Genomic DNA, 24,652 nt, shown 5'->3' on the forward strand with positions numbered 1-24,652 from the left:
TGCTTTCTGGAGAGTTCTTATCATAAATGGATGTTGAATTTTGTCAAAGGCTTTCTCTGCATCTATTGAGATAATCATATGGTTTTTGTTTTTCAATTTGTTAATGTGGTGTATAACATTGATTGATTTGCGGATATTGAAGAATCCTTGCATCCCTGGGATAAAGCCCACTTGGTCATGGTGTATGATCTTTTTAATGTGTTGTTGGATTCTGATTGCTAGAATTTTGTTAAGGATTTTTGCATCTATGTTCATCAGTGATATTGGCCTGTAGTTTTCTTTTTTTGTGGGATCTTTGTCAGGTTTTGGTATTAGGGTGATGGTGGCCTCATAGAATGAGTTTGGAAGTTTACCTTCCTCTGCAATTTTCTGGAAGAGTTTGAGCAGGATAGGTGTTAGCTCTTCTCTAAATTTTTGGTAGAATTCAGCTGTGAAGCCATCTGGACCTGGGCTTTTGTTTGCTGGAAGATTTTTGATTACAGTTTCAATTTCTGTGCTTGTGATGGGTCTGTTAAGATTTTCTATTTCTTCCTGGTCCAGTTTTGGAAAGTTGTACTTTTCTAAGAATTTGTCCATTTCTTCCACGTTGTCCATTTTATTGGCATATAATTGTTGATAGTAGTCTCTTATGATCCTTTGTATTTCTGTGTTGTCTGTTGTGATCTCTCCATTTTCATTTCTAATTTTATTGATTTGATTTTTCTCCCTTTGTTTCTTGATGAGTCTGGCTAATGGTTTGTCAATTTTATTCATCCTTTCAAAGAACCAGCTTTTGGCTTTGTTGATTTTTGCTGTGGTCTCTTTTGTTTCTTTTGCATTTATTTCTGCCCTAATTTTTAAGATTTCTTTCCTTCTACTAACCCTGGGGTTCTTCATTTCTTCCTTTTCTAGTTGCTTTAGGTGTAGGGTTAGGTTATTTATTTGAGTTTTTTCTTGTTTCTTTAGGTATGCCTGTATTGCTATGAACTTTCCCCTTAGGACTGCTTTTAAAGTGTCCCACAGGTTTTGAGTTGTTGTGTTTTCATTTTCATTAGTTTCTATGTAAATTTTGATTTCTTTTTTGATTTCTTCTGTGATTTGTTGGTTATTCAGCAGGGTGTTGTTCATCCTCCATATGTTGGAATTTTTAATAGTTTTTCTCCTGTAATTGAGATCTAATCTTACTGCATTGTGGTCAGAAAAGATGCTTGGAATGATTTCTATTTTTTTGAATTTACCAAGGCTAGATTTATGGCCCAGGATGTGATCTATCCTGGAGAAGGTTCCATGTGCGCTTGAGAAAAAGGTGAAATTCACTGTTTTGGGATGAAATGTCCTATAGATATCAATTAGGTCTAACTGGTCTATTGTATCGTTTAACGTTTGTGTTTCCTTGTTAATTTTCTGTTTAGTTGATCTATCCATAGATGTGAGTGGGGTATTAAAGTCTCCCACTATTATTGTGTTATTGTTAATTTCTCCTTTCACACTTGTTAGCATTTGTCTTACATATTGCGGTGCTCCCGTGTTGGGTGCATATATATTTATAATTGTTATATCTTCTTCTTGGATTGATCCTTTGATCATTATGTAGTGACCATCTTTGTCTCTTTTCACAGCCTTTGTTTTAAAGTCTATTTTATCTGATATAAATATTGCTACTCCTGCTTTCTTTTGGTCCCTATTTGCATGAAAAATCTTTTTCCAGCCCTTCACTTTCAGTCTGTATGTGTCCCCTGTTTTGAGGTGGGTCTCTTGTAGACAACATATGTAGGGGTCTTGTTTTTGTATCCATTCAGCCAGTCTTTGTCTTTTGGTTGGGGCATTCAACCCATTTACATTTAAGGTAATTACTGATAAGTATGATCCCATTGCCATTTACTTTATTGTTTTGGGTTCGAGTTTATACACTGTTTTTGTGTTTTCTGTCTAGAGAAAATCCTTTAGTATTTGTTGGAGAGCTGGTTTGGTGGTGCTGAATTCTCTCAGCTTTTGCTTGTCTGAGAAGCTTTTGATTTCTCCTTCATATTTGAATGAGATCCTTGCTGGGTACAATAATCTGGGCTGTAGGTTATTTTCTTTCATCACTTTAAGTATGTCTTGCCATTCCCTCCTGGCTTGAAGAGTTTCTATTGAAAGATCAGCTGTTAGCCTAATGGGAATTCCCTTGTGTGTTATTTGTTGTTTTTCCCTTGCTGCTTTTAATATTTGTTCTTTGTGTTTGATCTTTGTTAATTTGATTAATATGTGTCTTGGGGTGTTTCGCTTTGGGTTTATCCTGTTTGGGACTCTCTGGGTTTCTTGGACTTGGGTGATTATTTCCTTCCCCATTTTAGGGAAGTTTTCAACTATTATCTCCTCAAGTATTTTCTCATGGTCTTTCTTTTTGTCTTCTTCTTCTGGGACCCCTATGATTCGAATGTTGTAGTGTTTAATATTGTCCTGGAGGTCTCTGAGATTGTCCTCATTTCTTTTAATTCGTTTTTCTTTTATCCTCTCTGATTCATTTATTTCTACCATTCTATCTTCTAATTCACTAATCCTATCTTCTGCCTCTGTTATTCTACTATTTGTTGCCTCCAGAGTGTTTTTAATTTCATTTATTGCATTATTCATTTTATATTGACTCTTTTTTATTTCTTCTAGGTCCTTGTTAAACCTTTCTTGCATCTTCTCAATCTTTGTCTCCAAGCTATTTATCTGTGATTCCATTTTGATTTCAAGATTTTGGATCAATTTCACTATCATTATTCGGAATTCTTTATCAGGTAGATTCCCTATCTCTTCCTCTTTTGTTTGGTTTGGTGGGCATTTATCCTGTTCCTTTATCTGCTGGGTATTCCTCTGTCTCTTCATCTTGTTTAAATTGCTGAGTTTGGGGTGTCCTTTCTGTATTCTAGCAGTTTGTGGAGTTCTTTTTATTGTGGTGTTTCCTCGCTCTGTGTGGATTTGTACAGGTGGCTTGTCAAGGTTTCTTGGTTAGGGAAGCTTGTGTCGGTGTTCTGGTGAGTGGAGCTGTATTTCTTCTCTCTCCTTTCGAAGACTTGGGTTGCTTTTCTGGGTGCCTGATGTCCTCTGCCGGCATTCAGAAGTTGTTTTGTGGAATTTATTCGGCGTTTAAATGTTCTTTTGATGAATTTGGGGGGGAGAAAGTGTTCTCCCCATCCTACTCCTCCGCCATCTTAGCTCCTCCCCCTAATATTCTAAAAGCACTTTGGGACATACAATTTCTGCCTTGCTTTTAATTTTCAAAACTAATATTTTTCAAATAAATTAAGACCTGTTAGGATCTAGAAATCAAGTTATGCAAAGAAACTGGACTGGATTAAGTTTCTTAAGTATATGAAGATTTAATCTATTTAAGAATCCACCTGCCAATGCAGGGGACAAAGGTTCAATCCCTGATCCGGGAAGATCCCACATGCCTTGGAGCAACTAAGCCCATGCGCCCCAACTACTGAGGCTGTGCTCTAGAGCCTTTGAGCCGCAATACTGAGCCCACATGCTACAACCACTAAAGCCCACGTGCCTAGAGCCTGTGCTCTGCAACAAGAGAAGCCACCACAATTAGAAGCCCATACGTTGCAACTAGAGAATAGCTCCTGCTCCCCACAACTAGAGAAATCCCTGGGGCAGCAACGAAGACTCAGCACAGCCAAAAATTCATTAATTTTTAAAAAATTTACTCTATTTTGTCCAAGCAGGGAGAGTAACTGTATTACACAGAAGCATCATCAAGACAGACCTCTTGGGGAAAAACAATGAGATGTTGATGAAGCCCTCAGCACAGCATCTGGCCCCCAGAAAGCCTTTGATAAAAGGAGCTCCTTGTTAGTTAGGGCTGCTGCTAGGGTCTGGAATAATACAGCGAGGAAACATGAAAAGAGGAAAGGCGGAGGCTCTTCTATGACCTTCTATGAAGCCTGTCATGAGGGGGACGTCAGCTGCAGCTGCCTAGCAGGCAAGGGCACTTGGGTCAGAGACTTGGCCACGGGTGGGCAGTTCTCCTCTGCTAGATCGCTATATCCTGGCCAGCAGGGGTGGGGACGGAAGAGCAGAAATGTCAGCTTCACCCAGGGGAGTTTTAGCATCCCCATGATGGGGAGGGAGGGCAGGGCTCACAGCCCACACAGGCGCTGCAGCTGTGGACAGCTGAGTTGGGTACAAGAAAATGCTCTCTGCCTGCATCTTCATATGACCTCTCAGGCCTGGCTGTGCTCTCAGCAGTGGCTCCTCCTCTTCCCACGTTCACCTCCCTCAGGTGAAAGCCAGCTTCCAAGCCAAGGCAGTGATGCTAAACGATGCTGGAGCCAGCCAACCCTGCTCATCCTGGCTTCCCCTGAGTTTCCGCGTAGCATGCATGCGTGCTCAGTCGTGTTTGACTCTCTGTGACCCCACGGACTGTAGCCTGCCAGGCTCCCCTGTCTGTGGGATTTTCCAGGCAAGAATACTAGAGTGGGTTGCCATTTCCTTCTCCAGGGGATCTTCCTGACCCAGGAATTGAACCCACATCTCCTGCGCTGCAGGTGGATTCTTTACCATGGAGACACTGGAGAACAGCTACCAACTCTCTTGCTTTCCATCCTTGCACCCCTTAGTCTAGATAATGAATAGGACTTTCTTGTTTCCCTCAGCTGTCCCCCACTCCCTGCTTCTTTCTCCAGCTCAGCTCAGAGGAATAATAACAAAAGCAATAACAGCAAACTATGCCAAGGACCCATTTAAGTTCTTTACATGTATCATCTGTTAACCCTGACACAGCTTTCTGTAGGTACTATTATTCCCATCCCCATTTTAGAGATGAGAAACTGAGGCACAGATTGCTTAAGTGAACTGCCTAAGATCACACAGCTAGTAAATAGTGGAGCCAGAACTGAAAATCCGGGCGGGCCAAGTCCAGAACCACTGCCTTCCCATTAACAAGCAGAGGTGGTGCCTGACTGTCAAGTGTTCACAGGCTGTTAATGAATTTATTCTGCTTTGTCAGCTTAAAGATTTGTTTGTTTGAAAGACAGCAGCTGTTTTTATTAGGCGCTTTCCATACCTAAAAAGACACTCAAGAAAACAGCAATTTATTGGGAGAATAAAATCATAATTGCATGTGTACAGTTGAGCATCTAATCATCAGCCTTGCCAGAATGAACACCTTTGGGATGAGCCTGAGTGGTACTAGTCGCTTTCACTTAGAATCAGACACACCTGCTGCTACTGATTTTGACTTTACACTTAGCACACTCTGAGAAATGCAGCCACTAAAAACTCACGCCCACGTGATCACTTTATTTACTCACAGACACACCTACACACACACACGCAGAAGGGAACACATATTTGTCCCTTCATCCAGAGATGATCTACACCCATCAAAACTCCCCCAGGGCCCCGACACTCGCTCAGTACCCAGAGGCTCATGTGGGTACAAGCCCTGGGTGAGAAAGGATGAAGTCTCCAAAGCAGGAAGGGTCAGACACATACAAACATGCAAATACACAGAAGGCACCTAATGATGATAATAATAATATCTAATATCTGTTGGTGCTGCGGTTTCCCTGGTAGCTCAGCCAGTAAAGAATCTGCCTGCAAAGCAGGAGACCCCGGTTCAATTTCTGGGTTGGGAAGATCCCCTGGAGAAGGGATAGGCTACCCACTCCAGTATTCTTGAGCTTCCCTGGTGACTCAAATGGTAAAGAATCCACCTGCAGTACAGGAGACCTTGGTTCGATCCCTGCAATCGGAAGAGCCCCTGGAGGAGGGCATGGCAACCCAGTCCAGTATTCTTGCCTGAAGAATCCCCATAGACAGAGGAGCCTGACGGGCTACAGTCCATGGGGTCACAAAGAGTCAGACATGATTGAGAAACCAAGCACAGCACAGCACTATATGCCAAGCATTGTGTTAAGTGTCTTTGTTTCTCAGACTTTATCTTAGTTCATCCTCTCAACTACCTACAAGACATCTTTTTCCTTCCTATCCATATTTCACAAATGGGAAAACTGAGCCAGAGAGAGTTAAATAACTCGCCCAGGTCTCACAGCTAATAGAAGCCATCGGGCTCCCCAGCTTCTCCTAGAACAGAGGTGGATCCCATAGGATTGTTCTCTCTGTCCACGTAAGCCTTGCATCTTCAATCTCTCCTGACCAAAGCAGAATTCTTGATTACCCTCGAAACCTGCTGCCCCATCAACGTTGTCCCATTTCAGTGAACCACCCTGACTGTCCACCTAGTTTCCTTAAGCCGAAAACTAGGAGAATCCGTAATCTCTCCCTGTCCTTCAGTTCTCACATTCAATTCCTCAGTGTGCTCCCATCCATCCCCTTGCTCCTCCGCTCCCCCAAGCTATCACCTCTTCCCACTTGGACCACTGTGATAGCCTCTAACAAGTGTCACTGCCACCATGCTGACTCCCCCACACCTATTTCTACACAGGAGACGATTTTGAGCTTTGACAAATACCAACCAAATCATGCCAGTTCCCTGCTCAAAATCCTCCACTGGCCTCCCACTGCACACAATAGAATCTAACCCAAGATCCTGTTCTACAAAACTCAGATACAAAGTGGCCCATCCTCTATCTTATCCTGCTTCATCTGGTAGCACTCCCCTCTTCCCCCACCAGAGTCTGGACACACTGCCTCTTTCCCTTTCTGACTCACTCCACTTTGTTTCCAGCTTAGGGACCTTAGTTGTCCCTTCTGTCTGGAATGTTCTGATCTCCTCATGGCCGGCTCCTTCTTGTCTGTGAGATCTCCCAAGAGTGTAGCAGAGATGGCCGCCTGTCCTGTGAAAGTTTATGCTCCCTCTTAAAGACGGTGAGGGTAGCTTTCTATTCCTACCTGACTCCTTCCCAGTGTGGCCATGGGAGCCTAGGGTGGCTGACTTCTTGCCAAAAGAATGAGGGTGGAAGTGACTCGTGTCACAACCTGGCTGAGACTTTTAAGGAAAGGTGTGCCTTTTCCACTCGATTTCCTCTTCCTCTAGCCAAAAGCAGATGACTCTGAGGCCCTAGAAGATGACACAGCCTCAAGATGGAAAGAGCCTGCGGCCCCAAATCACCACGTGGGAAAAAGCCACTCGTTCTCTAACTAGGAACCCTGAACTGAACTGTTGCATGAGCTAGAAATGGCTCAGATGGTAAAGAATCTGCCTGCAGTGCAGGAGACCTGGGTTCGATCCCTGGGTTGGGAAGATTCCTTGGAGAAGGGACTAGCAACCCACTCCAGTATTCTTGCCTAGAGAATCCCATGGACAGAGGAGCCTGGCAGACTACAGTCCATGGGAGTCTCAAAGAATCAGACACGACTGAGTGACTAACACAAACACGAGCTAGAAATAAACTTCGAGAAGCCACTGAAATGGGATGTATAAACAGCAGCCAAAGTTATTCCAACTAATACAGAGATACAGTTCATGACCACTCAACCTCAACAGCCAGCCCATCGTCTCAGCACATCACTCTGTGTGGCATTCATCATTATTTGAAACATCTCTTGATTATTGGCTATCTGCCTTTCTCAACAGAACATTAGACCTATGGGAGTCATGATCTTGTTTGCCAGACTAGTGTTATGTCCCCAGAACCCAAACCAATGACAGGCACAGAACAGGCAACCAATAAATACTTTGTAATGAATGAGTGAGTAAACATGCTTAGTAGAGAGCTACTGAACTGACCGGGAGGAGCAATAGCTGAAAACGAAGAACTATGGCAGCCTCTTGATGAAAGTAAAAGAGGAGAGTGAAAAGTTGGCTTAAAGCTCAACATTCAAAAAACTAAGATCATGGCATCTGGTCCCATCACTTCAAGGCAAATAGACGGGGAAACAGTGGAAACAGTCGCAGACTCTTTTGGGGGGGCTCCAAAACCACTGCAGATGGTGACTGCAGCCATGATATTAAAAGCTGCTTACTCCTTGGAAGGAAAATTATGACCAACCTAGACAGCATATTAAGAAGCAGAGACATTACTTTGCCAACAAAGGTCCGTCTAGTCAAGGCTATGGTTTTTCCAGTGGTCATGTATGGATGTGAGAGTTGGACTATAAAGAAAGCTGAGCGCTGAAGAATTGATGCTTTTGAACTGTGGTGTTGGAGAAGACTCCTGAGAGCCCCTTGGACTGCAAGGAGATCCAACCAGTCCATCCTAAAGGAAATCAGTCCTGGGTGTTCATTGGAAGGACTGATGTTGAAGCTGAAACTCTAATATTTTGGCCACCTGATGTGAAGAACTGACTCATTTGAAAAAACTCTGATGCTTGGAAAGATTGAAGGTGGGAGGAGAAGGGGGCAACAGAGGATGAGATGGTTGGATGGCATCACTGACTCAATGGACATGAGTTTGAGTGAACTCTGGGAGTTGGTGATGGACAGGGAGGCCTGGCCTGCTGCAGTCCACAGGGTCGCAAAGAGTCAGACACGACTGAGTGACTGAACTGAACTGAACTGAACCTGAGCAATAGCTGAGAGGCATATCCTGCCTTGGAGCCCTTGCAACTGTTCCCATTGACTGGAATGTTCTCCCTGAGATAATCTGCCTGGCTCCCTCTTTCAAGTATTTATTCAAATGTCCCTTCCTCAGTGAAGCTTGCCCAGACGATACCTTTAAAGTCCTAAAATCCTTACACATACACACTGCCTACTTTCTTTCTCTGATTTATTTTTCTCCATAGAACTTAACCTCTTCCAAACATTCTATATTTTTTAGTCATTAACTCTTTGTCCCCTTCGCTCTCCAATAACAGGAAAACCCCATGAGGCTAACGTATTCTGTCCACTTTTTTCACGGTTGTATCCCCACTGGCATATAAGGCACTCAGTTCACATTTGGGGAAGGAAAGAAGAAAGAAAGGAAGAAAAGAAACAATTCTGAGAGCAGAAGAGGTGGGCAGATACATAGGCAAGACTATATAAGGGTTTAGATTGGAACAAGAGAAAAATAGCCTCGTGGGCAGAAGACAGAATGATCACTTTTAAACAAAATTTTTCTGAATGAATTTCAAAGTCTAATTCCATTACCATAGTGTTTGTACTGCAATTCTGTGATGAAGTAATGGATCACGGACATGATGTCACTGCTTTCACAGGTGCTGCCCACAAAATGAGGGATCAGCACCATGTTCGGGTATTTCGTCTTGAAATAGTTCACCCAGTTGGCAAGTAGAGTGGACTTGCCACAACCACGTTCTCCAGACAACAGCAAAATAGACTTGTAAGCTGGAAGAGGATTTATTCTGAAAAACAAACGGGGGAAATGTAGTCAAGAATAACTACCCAAAAAGAGGGAGGGAGGGAAATTTTTCCTGCATACATCTGTCTCTAAGAGAGATGAAATTCTAGTCTCTCTGGGAGGGAGCTTCATGAGGGAGGGAATACATGTATATATATTGCATGTGTGTTCAGTCATGTCCAGCTCTTTGCAACTCCATGAACTATAGCCCGCCAGGCTCCTCTGTCCATGGGATTTCCCAGGTAAGAATACTGGAGCAGGTTGCCATTTCTTTCTCCAGGGATGTACACATATAGCTGATTCATTTCATTGTACAACAGAAACTAACACAACATTATAAAGCAATTATATTCCAATCTTTTAAAAGTTAAAAGAAATTCCAGTCTCTCCACTGTGAACTCACTTGCTTCCAAACAAGACATTCTCTCTCTGGGTTCGGCTCTGTCCTGTATAAAATTAGGAGAGTGGAAAGATGGTAACCTTGGAAGGCTCCTCCAACTACCATAGACTCTAGGGTTGTCCAACATGAACCTGGGGTTATGTCAAGGGCCCAACCTGCCCAAAGATCCTGGAAGGATCTTGTTGCACAGTCTTAGCCACTGGACCACCAGGGAAGTCCCCCGAGCACCATGTTGTTTTAACCAAATAAACTGTCTTCCTCTTGGCATGGGTTCCCGGAACCATAAGAATGTTAGTAGCTCTGCAGTCATAGTGGGTGGTGAGACTGGGGCAGAGACGGTGGAGCATAGCCCTGAGCCACCATGGGTTTATCTCAAATCCTGAAACCCTCACAGAATAAATGATACCTGTGGTAAGAACTTGAGGATGAGAATAGAAGAAATAAAACAGTCCAAGGAACCTCCCTATTTCTAGGGTTGAAACTGGGAAGGACATCACAGACAACCCAGCTTTCTTCATGCCCCAGCCTTTTCATGCCTGTGGGTGGTGAAGAGAATACGTCACCACCCAGAAAAGGAAAAGATATGGGGGTCTGAATGAAGAGGATACTGAGAAAAAGTGAAGGAGTGCAAACTTTGGGTGAAGTGAAGTGAAAGTCACTCAGTCGTGTCCGACTCTTTGTGACCCCATGGACTATACAGTCCATGGAATTCTCCAGGCCAGAATACTGAAGTGGGTAGCCTTTCCCTTCTCCAGGGGATCTTCCCTTCCAAGGAATCAAACCAGGGTCTCCTGCATTGCAGGTGGCTTCTTTGTCTGAATGAAGAGAACACTGAAAAAAGTGAAGGAGTGCAAACTTTGGGTAAGGTAACTCAATTCCTTGCTATGGCCCATAGTCAGCCATTAACAAGTGTTGGCTGAATATCTTAATAACGAGCTGATGATGTATGTGGAAGTTCTTTGTAAATTATGCAATACTGTACAGATGCATTAGTCATGTTTCCTAATCCAACTTTTTCTCCTTAAAATCATTTCATCATTGTCAGGAATAACTTAGACAAACTTCGGACTATGGGATTAAAACAGAAGGCGAGCTCTCTGTCCTCCAGGGTTTATAATCTTCTTGAGGAGACTGGAAGAAAGAACTGAAACAGTCAGGAAAATTTAGCAGTTGCAGAGTGAGTTCTGATGAGGAGATTCTAACCCGGGGGTGGCTTTTTTAGGAAGCCTGTCTTACAGGCAGGGGCAGAAAGGGGGAGGGAAGGAAGATATTCCAAATTGGAGGAGTCTATTCACTAAAGTCAGACTGCTTTGCTTGGGATTTCTTGACGTCGTACCTGAGAACAGAGTCTAAGCTGGAGCCTGCTGCAGGACTGTTAAAATCAGATTCCATATCCTTTAAGGCAAATCTTTCCAAGATTTCAAAGATCCTGCTAGACTCCTTGGAAATAACAAACACTTCCTTGCACTTCTCAGTGAACTCTTCATGATAGAAACGTTCAAAGTTGTGCTTAAAGTCTTTAGAGACAAAAAGATATATTTTAATGTCTTAGATTTGTAGTTTAGCATTTTCCATTTCACATGGTTATTATGAATGCCCAGGGAAGTGTTCTGTGTCCCTACCACCATCTTTCTATGTTAGCACAGTATTTCATAACCCACTCTACGTTGTAATGCAAGGAAGCTACAGGCAAGCAATGCTACTTGTATCTGAAATCCTACTTAGGATTCCAAGTTATTTCATGATCTCACAATGAACAGGGCAAAAGAAAAAAAAAAAAACTGGATTTGCTACATATATCCTCTTGTATTTTTAGATTGTTAGCTAAGTATAAGTTACCTAATTCAATCTCATGGCATATGTGTTTCTATCCAGGGCAATGGTTGGGGGAGGGAGTGGGGTGTATTTTTAGGATAAGATGCCCTAATACAATGATAACCATGAGTACAGTTTCAACTCTGCCATTGGGCAAGTCCCTTAAACTCTCAGGTAAAATAAGTGGCAGCCAGACAACTGGATCTCTGAGATTCCTTCTAGCTTCAATTTAATGTGTTTCTAAACTCATTGTTAAAGCCAAGGCATTCTGGACTGCCAAAATGTACCCCCATCTCTAGAGATACCTACATCTTCCAGAGTTTGGGAATGGGTTGTTTTTTAAATGAGGCAGGAGAATGAACATCTCTGGTTTAACCTGGTAAGGTCTCAAGACATCTTACACTTCCATAGTTAACTGGGCTGCCCTCTGGTTCAGGTAAGGGCCGGAACAGACCTAGAGGACCAACAGTTTGGCCAAGGTCAGCTGCAAATTTCAAGATCTTAGAGAGAATTGGAGACGATCCCACAACCTAATGGGTCTCTTTAGCTCACCATGAACCTCACTCACCAGTCTCAGTTAACTCTAAGGACCTCAGAAGTGCTTCTAAAAGTCAAGAGTGTGACTGCCTTATGATAACCATCAGCTACCCATATGGCCTATTTTTACCCCAGCTATGAGATTTTGGAACTATGTGGGCAATTAAAGGGTACTGAAGATCCAAAAGAAAAATAATTTATCCTTCTATTCTAAAGATTTTTTAATAGTTCACCCATTCTGTACCTTCTACTGCAGACATGTAGTCCGTATATTACATATTTAAAACTAAAGTCTAAAACAAACTAACCTTTCAATAGTAACCAACATCAAAGACTAAGGAGAAAACTATAGAGAAACAATTTGTCTCTCACCCAAATACACAGAAAGGTTTAATTCTTGAACATGTTAGTAAACATTAACTGACAGATGCAGTTCACACTGAGACTAGTCAAAAAATATCATTATTAACTATACTTCAGGCTTTAGTAAAATATATACTATATTCTCCCAGGACTCATTTTTTTCATGATTCACCCATTAGCATAATATATGTCAGGCACTGTTTTCGGGTGCTTGCTGCTGCTGCTGCTAAGTCGCTTCAGTCGTGTCCGACTCTGTGTGACCCCACAGATGGCAGCCCACCAGGCTCTCCTGTCCCTGGGATTCTCCAGGCAAGAACACTGGGGTGGGTTGCCATTTCCTTCTCCAATGCATGAAAGTGAAAAGTCAAAGTGAAGTCGCTCAGTTGTGTCCGACTCTTAGCGACTCCATGGACTGCAGCCTACCAGGCTCCTCTGTCCATGGGATTTTCCAGGCAAGAGTACTGGAGTGGGTTGCCACTGCCTTCTCCATTTCGGTGCTTAATATACGTTATTACTCACAAGGTGATTAATGCTAACCAGAAATCAGAAGAAATCTAGGCTTACCAATATTATGTCATTTTCCCAAGGTCACACAGCTAGAAACTGAAAAATCTTGGATCTGAGAACATGTCTGTCTTTGGACATTCTAAAACTCCAAGGCTGTAGTGAATACTGAAGATATTTTGGCACTGCTCAACACCCTATTGAGCTACAGACTATCATTTCAGGTCCCACCTTGTCTCAACTCTCAATTCATGTTAATGTAGTGGGTCTGACTCCCTGCACCTCCAGAGGTGGCACAGGACCCAGGATTAGCCAAATCAGAGAATCATATCACATCAATCACAATACCAGTGATTGAGTCAGATACAAGCATATAGTCCAAGTCCCGTTAATCAGGAACAGAAAGACTTAATGGTAGGACTTTGAGTCATTTACTGCTGGACTCGAACCTGGAGCTACTACAGCCATCTTCCCTCCATAATGGAGAAGCCAAAGAACTGAGGCAGCACGAGGACAGCAGAGCCATCAGAGAAACAGTGAGAAACAAGGGCCTGGAATCCTCCTTTGAGCAAGTGGATGCAGCTTGAGCTGAACAAGACCTATCCCTAGGCTTTCAAGTTATATAAACTAATAAATTCTTTCTCTTGAAGCCATTGTAAGTCATTTGCAACCCAGAGTAATGATCGATACAATATTCTTTTCTAGGACCCCAAAATGATTTGGTTTGTAGGTGGAGTCTAGTTTGACCAGCACAGGTGGGATTTCACATCTCACCCCCAACAATGAATGTGAATGACTTTAGGTAGGTCAACTCCCTCCTATTCAGCTGACCACAGATCCGCTCCCTATCATATTACAAGGACTCTGCCTGCCTGGTCCCTAAAGCATGTGAGAATGCACCATCCTCATTCCGCATTCCCACACTACTTGGGCCCTTACAATGGTAATTCATAATCTTTTTTGTGTCATTAAACCTTTTTGATCAAAGACAGTGTCTTCCTTTGATCGATGTCTTCCTACGTCCACCAAACACACATATGCATTAAAACATTCTATTTTTCATATAATTTCATGGCATCGCAGATCCCTCCCAAAGTCTATTCTAGGTGAAGAATCTATTCTAGATTCTAGGTGAAGAATCTCCACCCTATTCTGATGGTGTTCTTCCGTTTTTAATCTGTACGTGTCTACAAGACACTGCTTTCAAAATAACTATAATCATTTCAATATGATGTCAGGTAGTGCTTTTCAAACTTTGATGCATATGCAACTCACCTGTCATCTTTATTAAAATGCAAATTCTAATTCAATAGACCCAGAATGCATTTCTAGCAAGTTCCTAGGTGATGCTGAGACTACCAGTCCATGGATTACTGACTCCATGAGTAGTAAGGGTGAAAGCAAATGAGCATTGTTTTGAAGTCAGAAGGACCTGGGTTCAAATTCTAGAATGATCCCTCACTGGTGAAGTGACATTAGGTAAGTCACTTAACTGCTACACAGCTTTCATTGGTTCATCTGTAAAACAGCAATTATAGCATCTACCTTGCAGGTCTAAATCTTAAAGATTAAAAGTGATAACATGCAAAAATCACCTGACAATAAAAGTTCTCTTCCCTTTAGATTAGGGTTTCTCAACCTTGGCATTATTGACATTTGCAATTGAAAAATTCTTTATTATGAGGGGCAGTTCTGTGCACTGGAGGATGTAACAGTGACCCTGACCTCGACCTGGTAGATACCAGTAGCACACCCCCAACTGTGACACCAAAAATGTCTTCAGATGTAGCCAGAAGTCCCCTGGGGGTAAAATCAGCCTTGGTCTAGAACCTCTCCTCTGTATCTACACATTAACTGCCAAACATTTTAGGTCTTCCCCAAGCTCCTTGACTTCCTAAATCGTCTTCCATGACCTACTATTTACTCTTATTCTCAGTTTCAAAAATCTTCATATGAAGTGAATGTTACGGGAATATGCTAACAATTTTAAATGCATAAATAACATTTCAACCATTTTAAAATTCCGTTCACAAGGAAGACACACAAAACACATGACCCTATGACAGTAGACTTAGCTATCTCCATATTTACTAACCTGTATTTTCCGTCATTACAGTGGCTGGGCAAAGTTTCTCTATCACGACCAACCAGTCCTTGAGAATCAGCTCACCCAACTCATGGAGATCTTTATACAACCTGACAGGGAGCCCTTTGCTAATAATCTTGGCCTTCAGCATTCCGATCTTTAATCTCTCCTCATCGTCGGTCGGACAACCCGAAGACAGCATCTCCTCTTTTTCCTCATCCCAAGTCTTCAGCGGCATGGTTCCCCTCCTAAAGTAAAAATACTGAAATTGAGACTCATTCAGAAATGCTGCTTGGATGACCTCTAACTCCATCAGACTGCAGGTGGGATACTCTAGGACCCAAGGATAACCGTTTTTTGCAGCAACATAGAGATTCTGTTCCACTCTGGATAAACTTGACAAGTCAGTTGCCTTGGAGAACATGACAGGTGAGTAGTTACGGAGAAAGTCCCCGTATGTCTGACCCAGCAAGCAGATGAAAAAAGGAAAGCAGCTGTTCACGTAGTCAAGACAGAGCTTCAGGTGTTGTGACTGGAGACAAAAATGCTGTCTAAACAGATTGGAGAGTGAGGGTACTTGGGCCTCCAACCCTGACCACCTCAGGTCCACAGCTTTGAAATACGTGCCCCGGGAATTGCAGAGTTCATTCAGCTGAGGGAAGATATAGCTTGCCAAAAAGTCTCTCTCTTCTTCAAAATCACCCAGAGTCGAGCAGATGTAAGGCTGAATGGGTTTCTGCGGCTTTAAAAGGAATTGGGCAGACCTGTCTTCACTCTCATTTGCCTTCATTTCACTTTGCTCAGAGATGATATAACCCTTAAAACGGAACAATTTTTGTTCTGGTGCAGCCACCAACCTCCTCTGCTTCTACAACTTTCTCCTAATTATGTTTGCTATAAACATATTGAAATCTTTCCCCAGAATGTCTTCTTCTTATAGATACTATAATGTGATTGATGCCAAACAATGCACAGATCAGACTTGAAAAACAATCGAGTCTAAGTCAGGACTGAAAAAGAAAAAAGAAATTCTTTTTAGGATTCCAGGAAGTTCATTGAACCTCTGTTTCCCCAAAGCTTTTGCTGAAGAGCTGAGATCCACAGGTGGTAAGTGGGCACTGAATACAGTTCTCCCTGTTTGCCTCAGCATCCCCCATCCTACTTTTCCAGTGTTCCTTCTGCCCCTCCCTGTTAATTTGGAATCTATGCAAGGGAACTTGCTAAAGTGTGAAAAGGAAGGCAAATGCAGAAAAGGAGCCTAGCATACCTAGCAACAGAATAAGCCAAGACCCATGACCAGAAGCAAGAATGAAAATTGTTATGAAGTTGAGGTCAGGAAAGAGGAATAAATTAAAATAGCAATATAATAAGGCCCAAGACCAATAATGCACCTGGCATCTGAGAGGCAAGGAAGTCTGGATCTAAGAACTTCATGGAGTACTGTGATTATTTCTATCTCAAGTTGTGCGGGCTCTTACAACATTCCATTCACCTACATGCATTGGTAATTCAATTCCACTGAGCTAATGGAAAAACACACACCCTCCAACAATGAGGTAGATATGCTTGCATCTTGCTCAGAAGCAAAAGATTCAATGAAAAGTACCTAGTTTTATGAGCTTTTTCTTGATGCAACTCATTTTCTTACCAAATGCTGCTTCACTGTTTGTTGCTTTCACCTATAGAGAAACATACCGTGTTATCATGAATAGGGCAATTTTCCATCAAGATCACCTGACAAGAATATAATAATGCATTATCTTTGGAAAAAGTGTTAACCCTTTTGCATTTAATTGTAACAATAATCATACAATAGATAATATTACCACTCCGCTTCACTGATGAAGAAACAAAAGTTCAGACAGGATAAGCAACATGTCCAAAGTCACTTGGCTAGTAAGTGAAGAGCCAGGATCTAAACACAAGTCAGCCTGACTCCAGGACACATACATTATACTCCCTCCATATTATATGGATAAGACTCTAGGTCTTGAAGATACCATAGATCAATGCATAGAAAACACCTATACAATAAATGATACTGTAATAAGTAGGTGACAATTAGAAACAATTAATCTCACACAAACAAAATCTAAAAGATAACTGAAGAGGCATCATGAGCACTTTATTAAAAGACTTTTTGCCTGCCATTTAGGAGGCTAGAATTAGATTATCATTACTTGAAAATATCCATCTTTTCCTATTTCCAAGTGATCAGAGGTAATTTATATCTTGGTCTCTACCAGGCCCCAAACAGCCAGCATAAGGACTGGCTCAGAGTAGGTGACAGGTGAATATTTGTTGAACAAAAGAATTTAGTATAATTTTTAAATGAAAACATAATTAAATATTAATCAAACTGGGAAAAGATTTCCAAAACTTTTAAGCTATAGAAGAAATCACAAAAGATGTACAAATAATAACCACATTTTTAAAAGATGTAAAGGCAAACAATGGACTGTAAAAAATATTTGCCACAAATAAATTTATCTTTAGTCTAAGAAAAATACTGACATCCTAGTAGATATACAAGCAAAAGATACAAATAAGTTAAAAAAAATACAAGAATATATATAAAAGCATATTTAACCCTTCTACAATTCAAAGAAATCTAAAATGATACAGATATTTGATACAGATATCAAATAGCTGTATATTATTATACAGATAATCAATGATACAGATATTTGAAAGTATAGCTATCAAAACCATGGAGTCCCAAAGAGTTGGACACAGCTTAGTGACTGAACAACAGTAACAATCTAAATATTGGTGAAATTTATACCTTATGTATACTTATGGAATTGTAAACTGGTAATTCTGGAAAGCTATTAGAAAGTATGTTTGGAAAGTAAATAGCAATATACTTCAAAATATATTACTACTTTCTGGGAATCACTCCAAGGAACTAATCAAAATAGTGAAAAACTACAACTGTTAGGTATTCATTGCATTGTTTATGATAGAAAAAAATAGAAAAAGAAAGAAAGCAAACTAAATGGTCTTCACAAATGATATAACTAAGAGGATAAAAGTACAGTCACTGATGGCAAGCTATATATATATATATATATATATATATATATATATATATATTAAAAAAGAAAGTTGTGGGCTTCTGCTTCCAGCCATGATAAATAACAGGGACAAGACTTACCTACCCCCTTCAAAAAATTAGAAAACTGGACAAAACATATTAATTAGCTATTTTCAGATATTATACATCAGGCAGTAGAAAGTGTGTGATCCTAGAGAGAAGTAAACTAAGGGAGTTATCATCAGAAAAAGTAGACTTCAGAACAAGCGTCACTGGTAATAGAAAGTGACATTACATAATGACAAAGTAGTCCATGAAGAAAGTACAATAATCCTAAGTATGCATGCACCTAACAACAGAGTTTTAAAACACACAAAGCAAAACTGGTAGAAATGACAGGAGAACTAGACAAACCCATAACACAAGTTACAGATTTTAAAACTTGTCTCTGAAGTAATCGATAGTTTAAGTAGTCAGATAATCAGCAAAGATGTAGAAGATCTGAAAAACACTATCAAGCAAATTGATTTTGAACATTTCACCCAAAAGCAGCAGAATACAGATTTTTCTCGCGTGCACACAGAACAATCACCAAAATGAACCAGCTTCCAGGCCAAAGTTCAGCAAAATGCAGCCTAAAGGCCAAGGCCTACCTGTTCCCTGTTTTTATAAAGAACATTTTACTGGAACTCAGCCACTTTCACTTATAGTGAGTATTTAATATTACAACAGCAGAGCTGAGTAGTCATGATAGAGATTATTTGGCCCACAAAGCCTGAAATATTTTCTATCTGGCCTTTTAAGCAATAAGTGTGCTGAAGTCCATCCTAGGTCATAAACCAATACTCTAACAAATCTGAAAGAACTAAAATCATATAAATTCTGTTCTCTAACCCCAATGGAATTAAATTTGAAACTGATGACAGAAAGATACCTGAAAAACTGACAAGTTTTGGAAATTAAATAATACATTTCTGAATAACTCATGAGTCAAAGAGAAAAGCAAAAAAAAAAAACAACCCACAAAACACAGCGAATGGTGAGAGAAAATAGACCATTAGTTGCCTGGTAGAGGATGGGGAGAAAATAACTGGGAAGAGAACTCTTTACAGCACTGGGAATGTTTTCTATCATAATCATAGTGGTAATTAGGTGTAGGCATTCATCAAAATTTACCAACTGACCACTTAAAATGGGTGCATTTTATATAAATTAGGCCAAAAATAGAGCTGATTCTTTAAAAATCTGAGGACTAGGACTTCCCTGGTGGTCCAGTAGCTAAGACTTCATTTTTCCAGTGCAGATGGCCCAAGTTCGATTCCTGGTCAGGGAACTAAGATCCCTGTGGTATGGCCAAGTAATAATGTTAATAACTCCACAACTGCTAATAAAGAACCTTCCCAGTGTTTGTAGAAATAGAGGATTAATGGGGACAGGAGTGGGGAGGTGGACAGAAGTAGAAGAAGAAGTTATCTTGGAGTGGAAAGATAAAAGTAGGATATGATTTTTTTATTTTACTTTAAAACAATGTAAGCAAAAAAAAACATTAACTACAAACTTTTCATGATTACTATAAAGTGCAAAACCCTTATCACTTGTCAAAAATAGATAGTAGCCATAAAAATAGTGCATTAAGAACCAAACAGTGCTGCTATATTTTAAATGGATAACCAATAAGGACCTACTGTACAGCACAGGGAACTCTGCTCAATGTTACCTGGCAGCCTGTGTGGGTGGGGAGTTTGGGGGAGAATGGACACATGTATATGTATGACTGAATCCCTCCGCTGTCCATTTGAAACTATCACATCATTGTTAGTTGGTTATACCCCAATACAAAATTTAAAAAGTTAAAAAAAATTTTAAATAGCAAACAGCATTGAATAAATTCTATTAGATATATTCCTCTTGTTATGGAAAAGGTAGACTAATATGTGCTTATCAGAGAGCTATTTAAGACAAACTGACTTTCTCTTGGCATAATCAGGAAGACTAAAACAGAATGGAAAGAGCCCGACAACTGCGCCAGAGAACCAAAGCTATTTAATATCTGTCCCTGGCCTACTTGATAGCAGCAAGTGGCATTAGAGTGGCACCTTCCACATTGTTGGGGATACAGAGGTTGAGTGTGGGCTCTGGAGTGACATAAACCCCCCCAAGATCTCACTCTGACGGTAGCTCTTGCAGCTGTGAGTTTGAAAACAATGACCACATCCGATACAGCAGGATTAAATGAGACTCTGCATAATAGCCAACTAATAAACATTTTTTTTAAATTTTGTTTTCTTTAACATCGCAAAGATGAACTTCTTAAGAAAGCACATGCCCTAGTTAAGGGATGAGGACTCCTGTTCCAGTGCCCTAGATGAACATTACTGCCCTGGGTATCCTGTGGATCCTGAGGCCTGGTGTCTAGCTTTTCCTTCCACTCTATGAACTGCTTCACCATCTCTTCAATAAATTCGCTGTTCTTATTTCCAAAAAGAAATGAAGAGACAAAGAGGGAGGGAGAGAGGGAATGGAGGAAGGAACAGCCTTCCCAACAGATTTGTTAAGCAAATCATCACTGCTTAGTTTACATTTTAGAATCTGCAAGGTATATATAAAGTCCTCAATCAATGTTTGCTATTCCTACTGCTGTTGTCAGTGTTAACATTACGTCTACAGCAAATGTTTGACTTCAAATTTTGTGATAAAGTAGCCTCAAAGTAGTATCACTCTATTTATCACTGCAATTTAGAACTAGAAGTTATGAGACTATTTACAAACTGGTGAAAATTTCCTCTGCTTTTTATTTTTTCCAGAAATTTCTCTTAATATGCTTAGGCTTAGAAATTTTTTTTTTTTTTAGAAATTTCTATATATAAATAACATGCCCCCACCCCCACCCTTCATGATCACAGCATCTAACTTTAGTAATTTTAGTTTGACAGCCCCAAGCTGCACTTTTTCTTTTTTAAAGCTTTTTATTCTTAAAACATAATTTGGTGGGAATGTAAACTGGTACAGCTTTCCTAGAGTGATATTTATCAGTATTAAAACCCTTTAAACACAACTCATTTATTTTTATCAAGCATTTCAATGTTAAGAATTTATTCTATTTGTCTATAAGGATTCAATTTCAATTTAATTTTTCTAAGTCGTGGTAGACTCTTTGCGACCCCTTTAAAAATGGATGCTCAATCTTAGTTAAGGAGGTCTCCCCCATTCCTACTATGTACTCACAGCCTTTCTTATTTTCTCCTAAGTTGGATTTCTATTTTATATGGTATAAGATAGGAGTCAACTTTATTTTTCTTTACATGGATAACCAGTCAAGGCCAGCATCGTTTATAAAACAAACCATCCTTTCTCCTCTAAACTGAAACATCTATTTTATCATGTATTAAATTGAAACAATTTATCTCTGGATTCTCTCTTTACCTACACTGTTCTGTTTGTCTATTCAAACATGTAGTGGATATGTATCATCCTTTTTCATTGTGCAGCATTTGAATCCCCTTCCTATTTGGGGGGAAATCCCCACTTCTGGCTCTTGCCCTTGCCCCCGCCCCCTCCCCCTTTCATGAGCCCATTACTCACAAAAGAAGCTGAAGATGCCAGCTAGAACCTTTCTCAGCTTCTCTTGCAGCTAGGGTATGGTAACAGCCAGCTTCTAACAGCTTCTAACACTGGCCCCAGTGATTTCTGACTCCTGGTATTCACCTCTTTATATAATTGCCTCTTTCACTAAGTAGAGTTAATTGTAGAAATGACAGTGTGTAATTTCTGGGGTTAGTTATGAGTTATCACAGCTTCTGCCTTGTTTCTGATGTGGATCACTCACTCTGGGGAAAGCCAGCTACCATACTGTGAGCACACTCAAGCAGCCTAAGAGAGAGGGCCAAGCAGTGAGGAACTGAAAACTCTGGTAAATACCTATGTGAGTGAGTCATCACGGAGCAGGTTCTCCAGTCCCAGCCAAGCCTTTGATGTCAGCAGCAGATGCTGACATCCTGATTGCAGCTTCATGAGAGACCCAGAACCAGGACTACCCAACTAAGCACTCCTACATTCCCCACAATAGATACTGTGAAGATAATCCATGCTTATTTCTTTAAACTACAGTTTGGGGGTAATTTGTTACACAGCAATAATACCCTATAGGTTATGGCACCAGACGCAACTTCTCCATTCGTTTTATATTCTTCAATAAGATTTTACAGTTTTCTTTATGTTGGAACTATGTCTTTGAAGCTTATTCCTAAGTATTTTAAGGTTTTGGTCTCTAATATGAATGAAGGTGTTAGAATTTCCATTTCTGTGTTTTCTGCAAGATTCAGTTCAGTTCAGTTCAGTCGCTCAGTTGTGTCCGACTTTTTGTGACCCCATGAATCGCAGCACGCCAGGCCTCCCTGTCCATCACCAACTCCCAGAGTTCACTGAGACTCATGTCCATCGAGTCAGTGATGCCATCCAGCCATCTCATCCTCTGTCGTCCCCTTCTCCTCCTGCCCCCAACCCCTCCCAGCATCAGAGTCTTTTCCAATGAGTCAACTCTTTGTATGAGGTGGCCAAAGTACTGGAGTTTCAGCTTTAGCATCATTCCTTCCAAAGAAATCCCAGGGCTGATCTTCAGAATGGACTGGTTGGATATCCTTGCAGTCCAAGGGACTTTGCAAGATTAGGGTAAGTCTATTGACGCTTATTTTCCCCCTAGCTAGAGCCTCTTGAATTTTCGGATAGGCAATTATTTCACAAGTGAGAAGGAATTTTAAAGTGAAAGCCCACAACTGTTCTAAAATTAATGCTATGAATTGCAGCCCACCAGGCTCCTCTGTCCATGGGATTCTCCAGGCAAGAAAGAATACTGGAGTGGGTTGCCATCCCGACCCAGGAATTGAACCCAGGTCTCCTGGATTGCAGGCAGATGTTTTACCAACTGAGCTACGCAGGAAGCCCCACTTCATTTTTTTGTCTCAGACACTTTTACACAGTGTGGGACAATACTGACAACTGGGGGCATCTTTGTCTGGTTCCTGCTTCCTACTGAAATGGGTTTTAGTGTTCTTTGTTTTGGGTTTTTCTTTGTTGTTGTTCTTCAAATTAATAGTTGCTATTAGCGTTTTTGGATTGAGGTATAATTAACATATGACAAAATTCACTCTTTTCAAAGTTTACAGTTTGATGAGTTCCAATCACCACGAAAATCAAGATCAAGAGCATTTCCATCACCACGCCTCAAAATTCCCTCACATTCTTTTGCATTCTTTTATATCTTTGCTTCAGTTTAAATAAGATGCATGCACTGATGACGGTAATATTTCTTCAAGTTCTGCACAGAGACCATATCTATATTGCTCTCCCTTATACTGCCAGCACTTTGCATAATCCTAGGGACATACCAGATCTCCAACACTGATGAATTAATAAATGAAAGAGTGAACCAAAAAATGAACCGAGAAATTCACCCTGGAGCTCAGCTCCACACATCAGTGCTCTCAGATGCCAACTGCTATCCTGTCTTCATCTCCCCAGTCTGCATCCTCCCTGACTCAGCAGTAGATGACCCCTGTCAACCAGGTGAGCTATCCATTGTTCCTAATGACACCCCAGTGTGTGTCTGGTTTTTCTCTCCCAAGTTCAACCGCAAAGGAAGGTGCTATCTAGTGGAGTTAACTGTGCTCAAGAAAAAGCTTAACAACAGCAACAGTAACAATAACACAAACAACAATGGTAGCCTTTCCAGTAGTATTCGTGGACACTGTCAAAAGGGAAAAACTAAAATTAGGAAGGAAAGGACTCAGATCCAAAGGTCAGGAGCTTAATAAGAACCTGAAGTGTAAGTTCTGGAGAAGCTAGGCCAAGACAAGACCTGAGGATCAATCATGGGTCAAGTGGCAGGAGAGGTGGAGACCACAGGGGAGAAACAGAGAGGCTGGAAACAGGGTAAGCTGCCCATCCCTTGGACAGGGTGCACAGCCATGAATCATGTCTTAAAGGGACAGAGTTGAGCCTGACAACAGCCAACCATCTTTTTCCGCCAGTCTGTCTTGTGTTCTGACTGTCTTGTGCATTCATTGTTTGCAGAAACATGTGCCCACAAGCAATGGATCTATTTTGGAGGGCCCATCTCACTCTCAGTTTCCTCCAGGTGCAGCACAAGTGACCCACCACTGACCAGTTAAGATGGAGTTTGCAATTTCAGAATTGGTTGCTTACTTGTTCAGAACTAGAGAAAAAGGTGAAGCAAAGTTATGAAATGCAGAAAAGTCAAGGCAGTCATCTTTTTCTAAAAGCAAAAAATAAACAAGAGTTGAAACACACAAAACACAAATACTGAGATTTATGAATGTAATTCATACCCTAGTATACTCTTAAAAAAAAAAAAAAGATGCAAGCACAGAAGCACGACAAAAGCTTTGTAAGCTAAACTTTTCTTACTAACGACAAAGACAGGTAATTGAGGCAGATGTAAATGAAGCACCACCACAATGGGTAAGTGCTGACCACAGATTTAAGACTGGCAAACCTAAATAGGGGAAGTTATAAATAAATATGATAACCTGTCATTGAAACCTTGCCTTCAGGAATTCGGATGATGATCTGAAAACAAATTCGAAGTTCAATTACCCTGTAGGAAGCAGTAAGGAAGGCAGTGTTTTTATCAGAAACTGGGGTGCGAGTCAGGGCGGGGGGTTATGTAAAGATTAGGTTAAAGAGACAGA

The 24,652-nt window shown here is 40.9% G+C and overlaps 1 protein-coding gene across 1 annotated transcript in view; it reads right to left on the bottom strand.

Moving 5' to 3' along the window:
- LOC109558511 (putative tetratricopeptide repeat protein 41) overlaps window positions 1-24,652 on the bottom strand; it is a 92,173-nt gene that overhangs the window by 66,322 nt on the left and 1,199 nt on the right. The window contains 3 exon segments of the mRNA XM_070789634.1: window positions 8,993-9,207; window positions 10,940-11,120; window positions 14,918-15,918. Coding sequence (XP_070645735.1) covers window positions 8,993-9,207; window positions 10,940-11,120; window positions 14,918-15,698 — 1,177 coding nt within the window. The 5' untranslated portion in view covers window positions 15,699-15,918.

The sequence above is a fragment of the Bos indicus genome, chromosome 5 (genome assembly GCF_029378745.1).
Source record: "Bos indicus isolate NIAB-ARS_2022 breed Sahiwal x Tharparkar chromosome 5, NIAB-ARS_B.indTharparkar_mat_pri_1.0, whole genome shotgun sequence".
NCBI lineage: Eukaryota > Metazoa > Chordata > Mammalia > Artiodactyla > Bovidae > Bos > Bos indicus.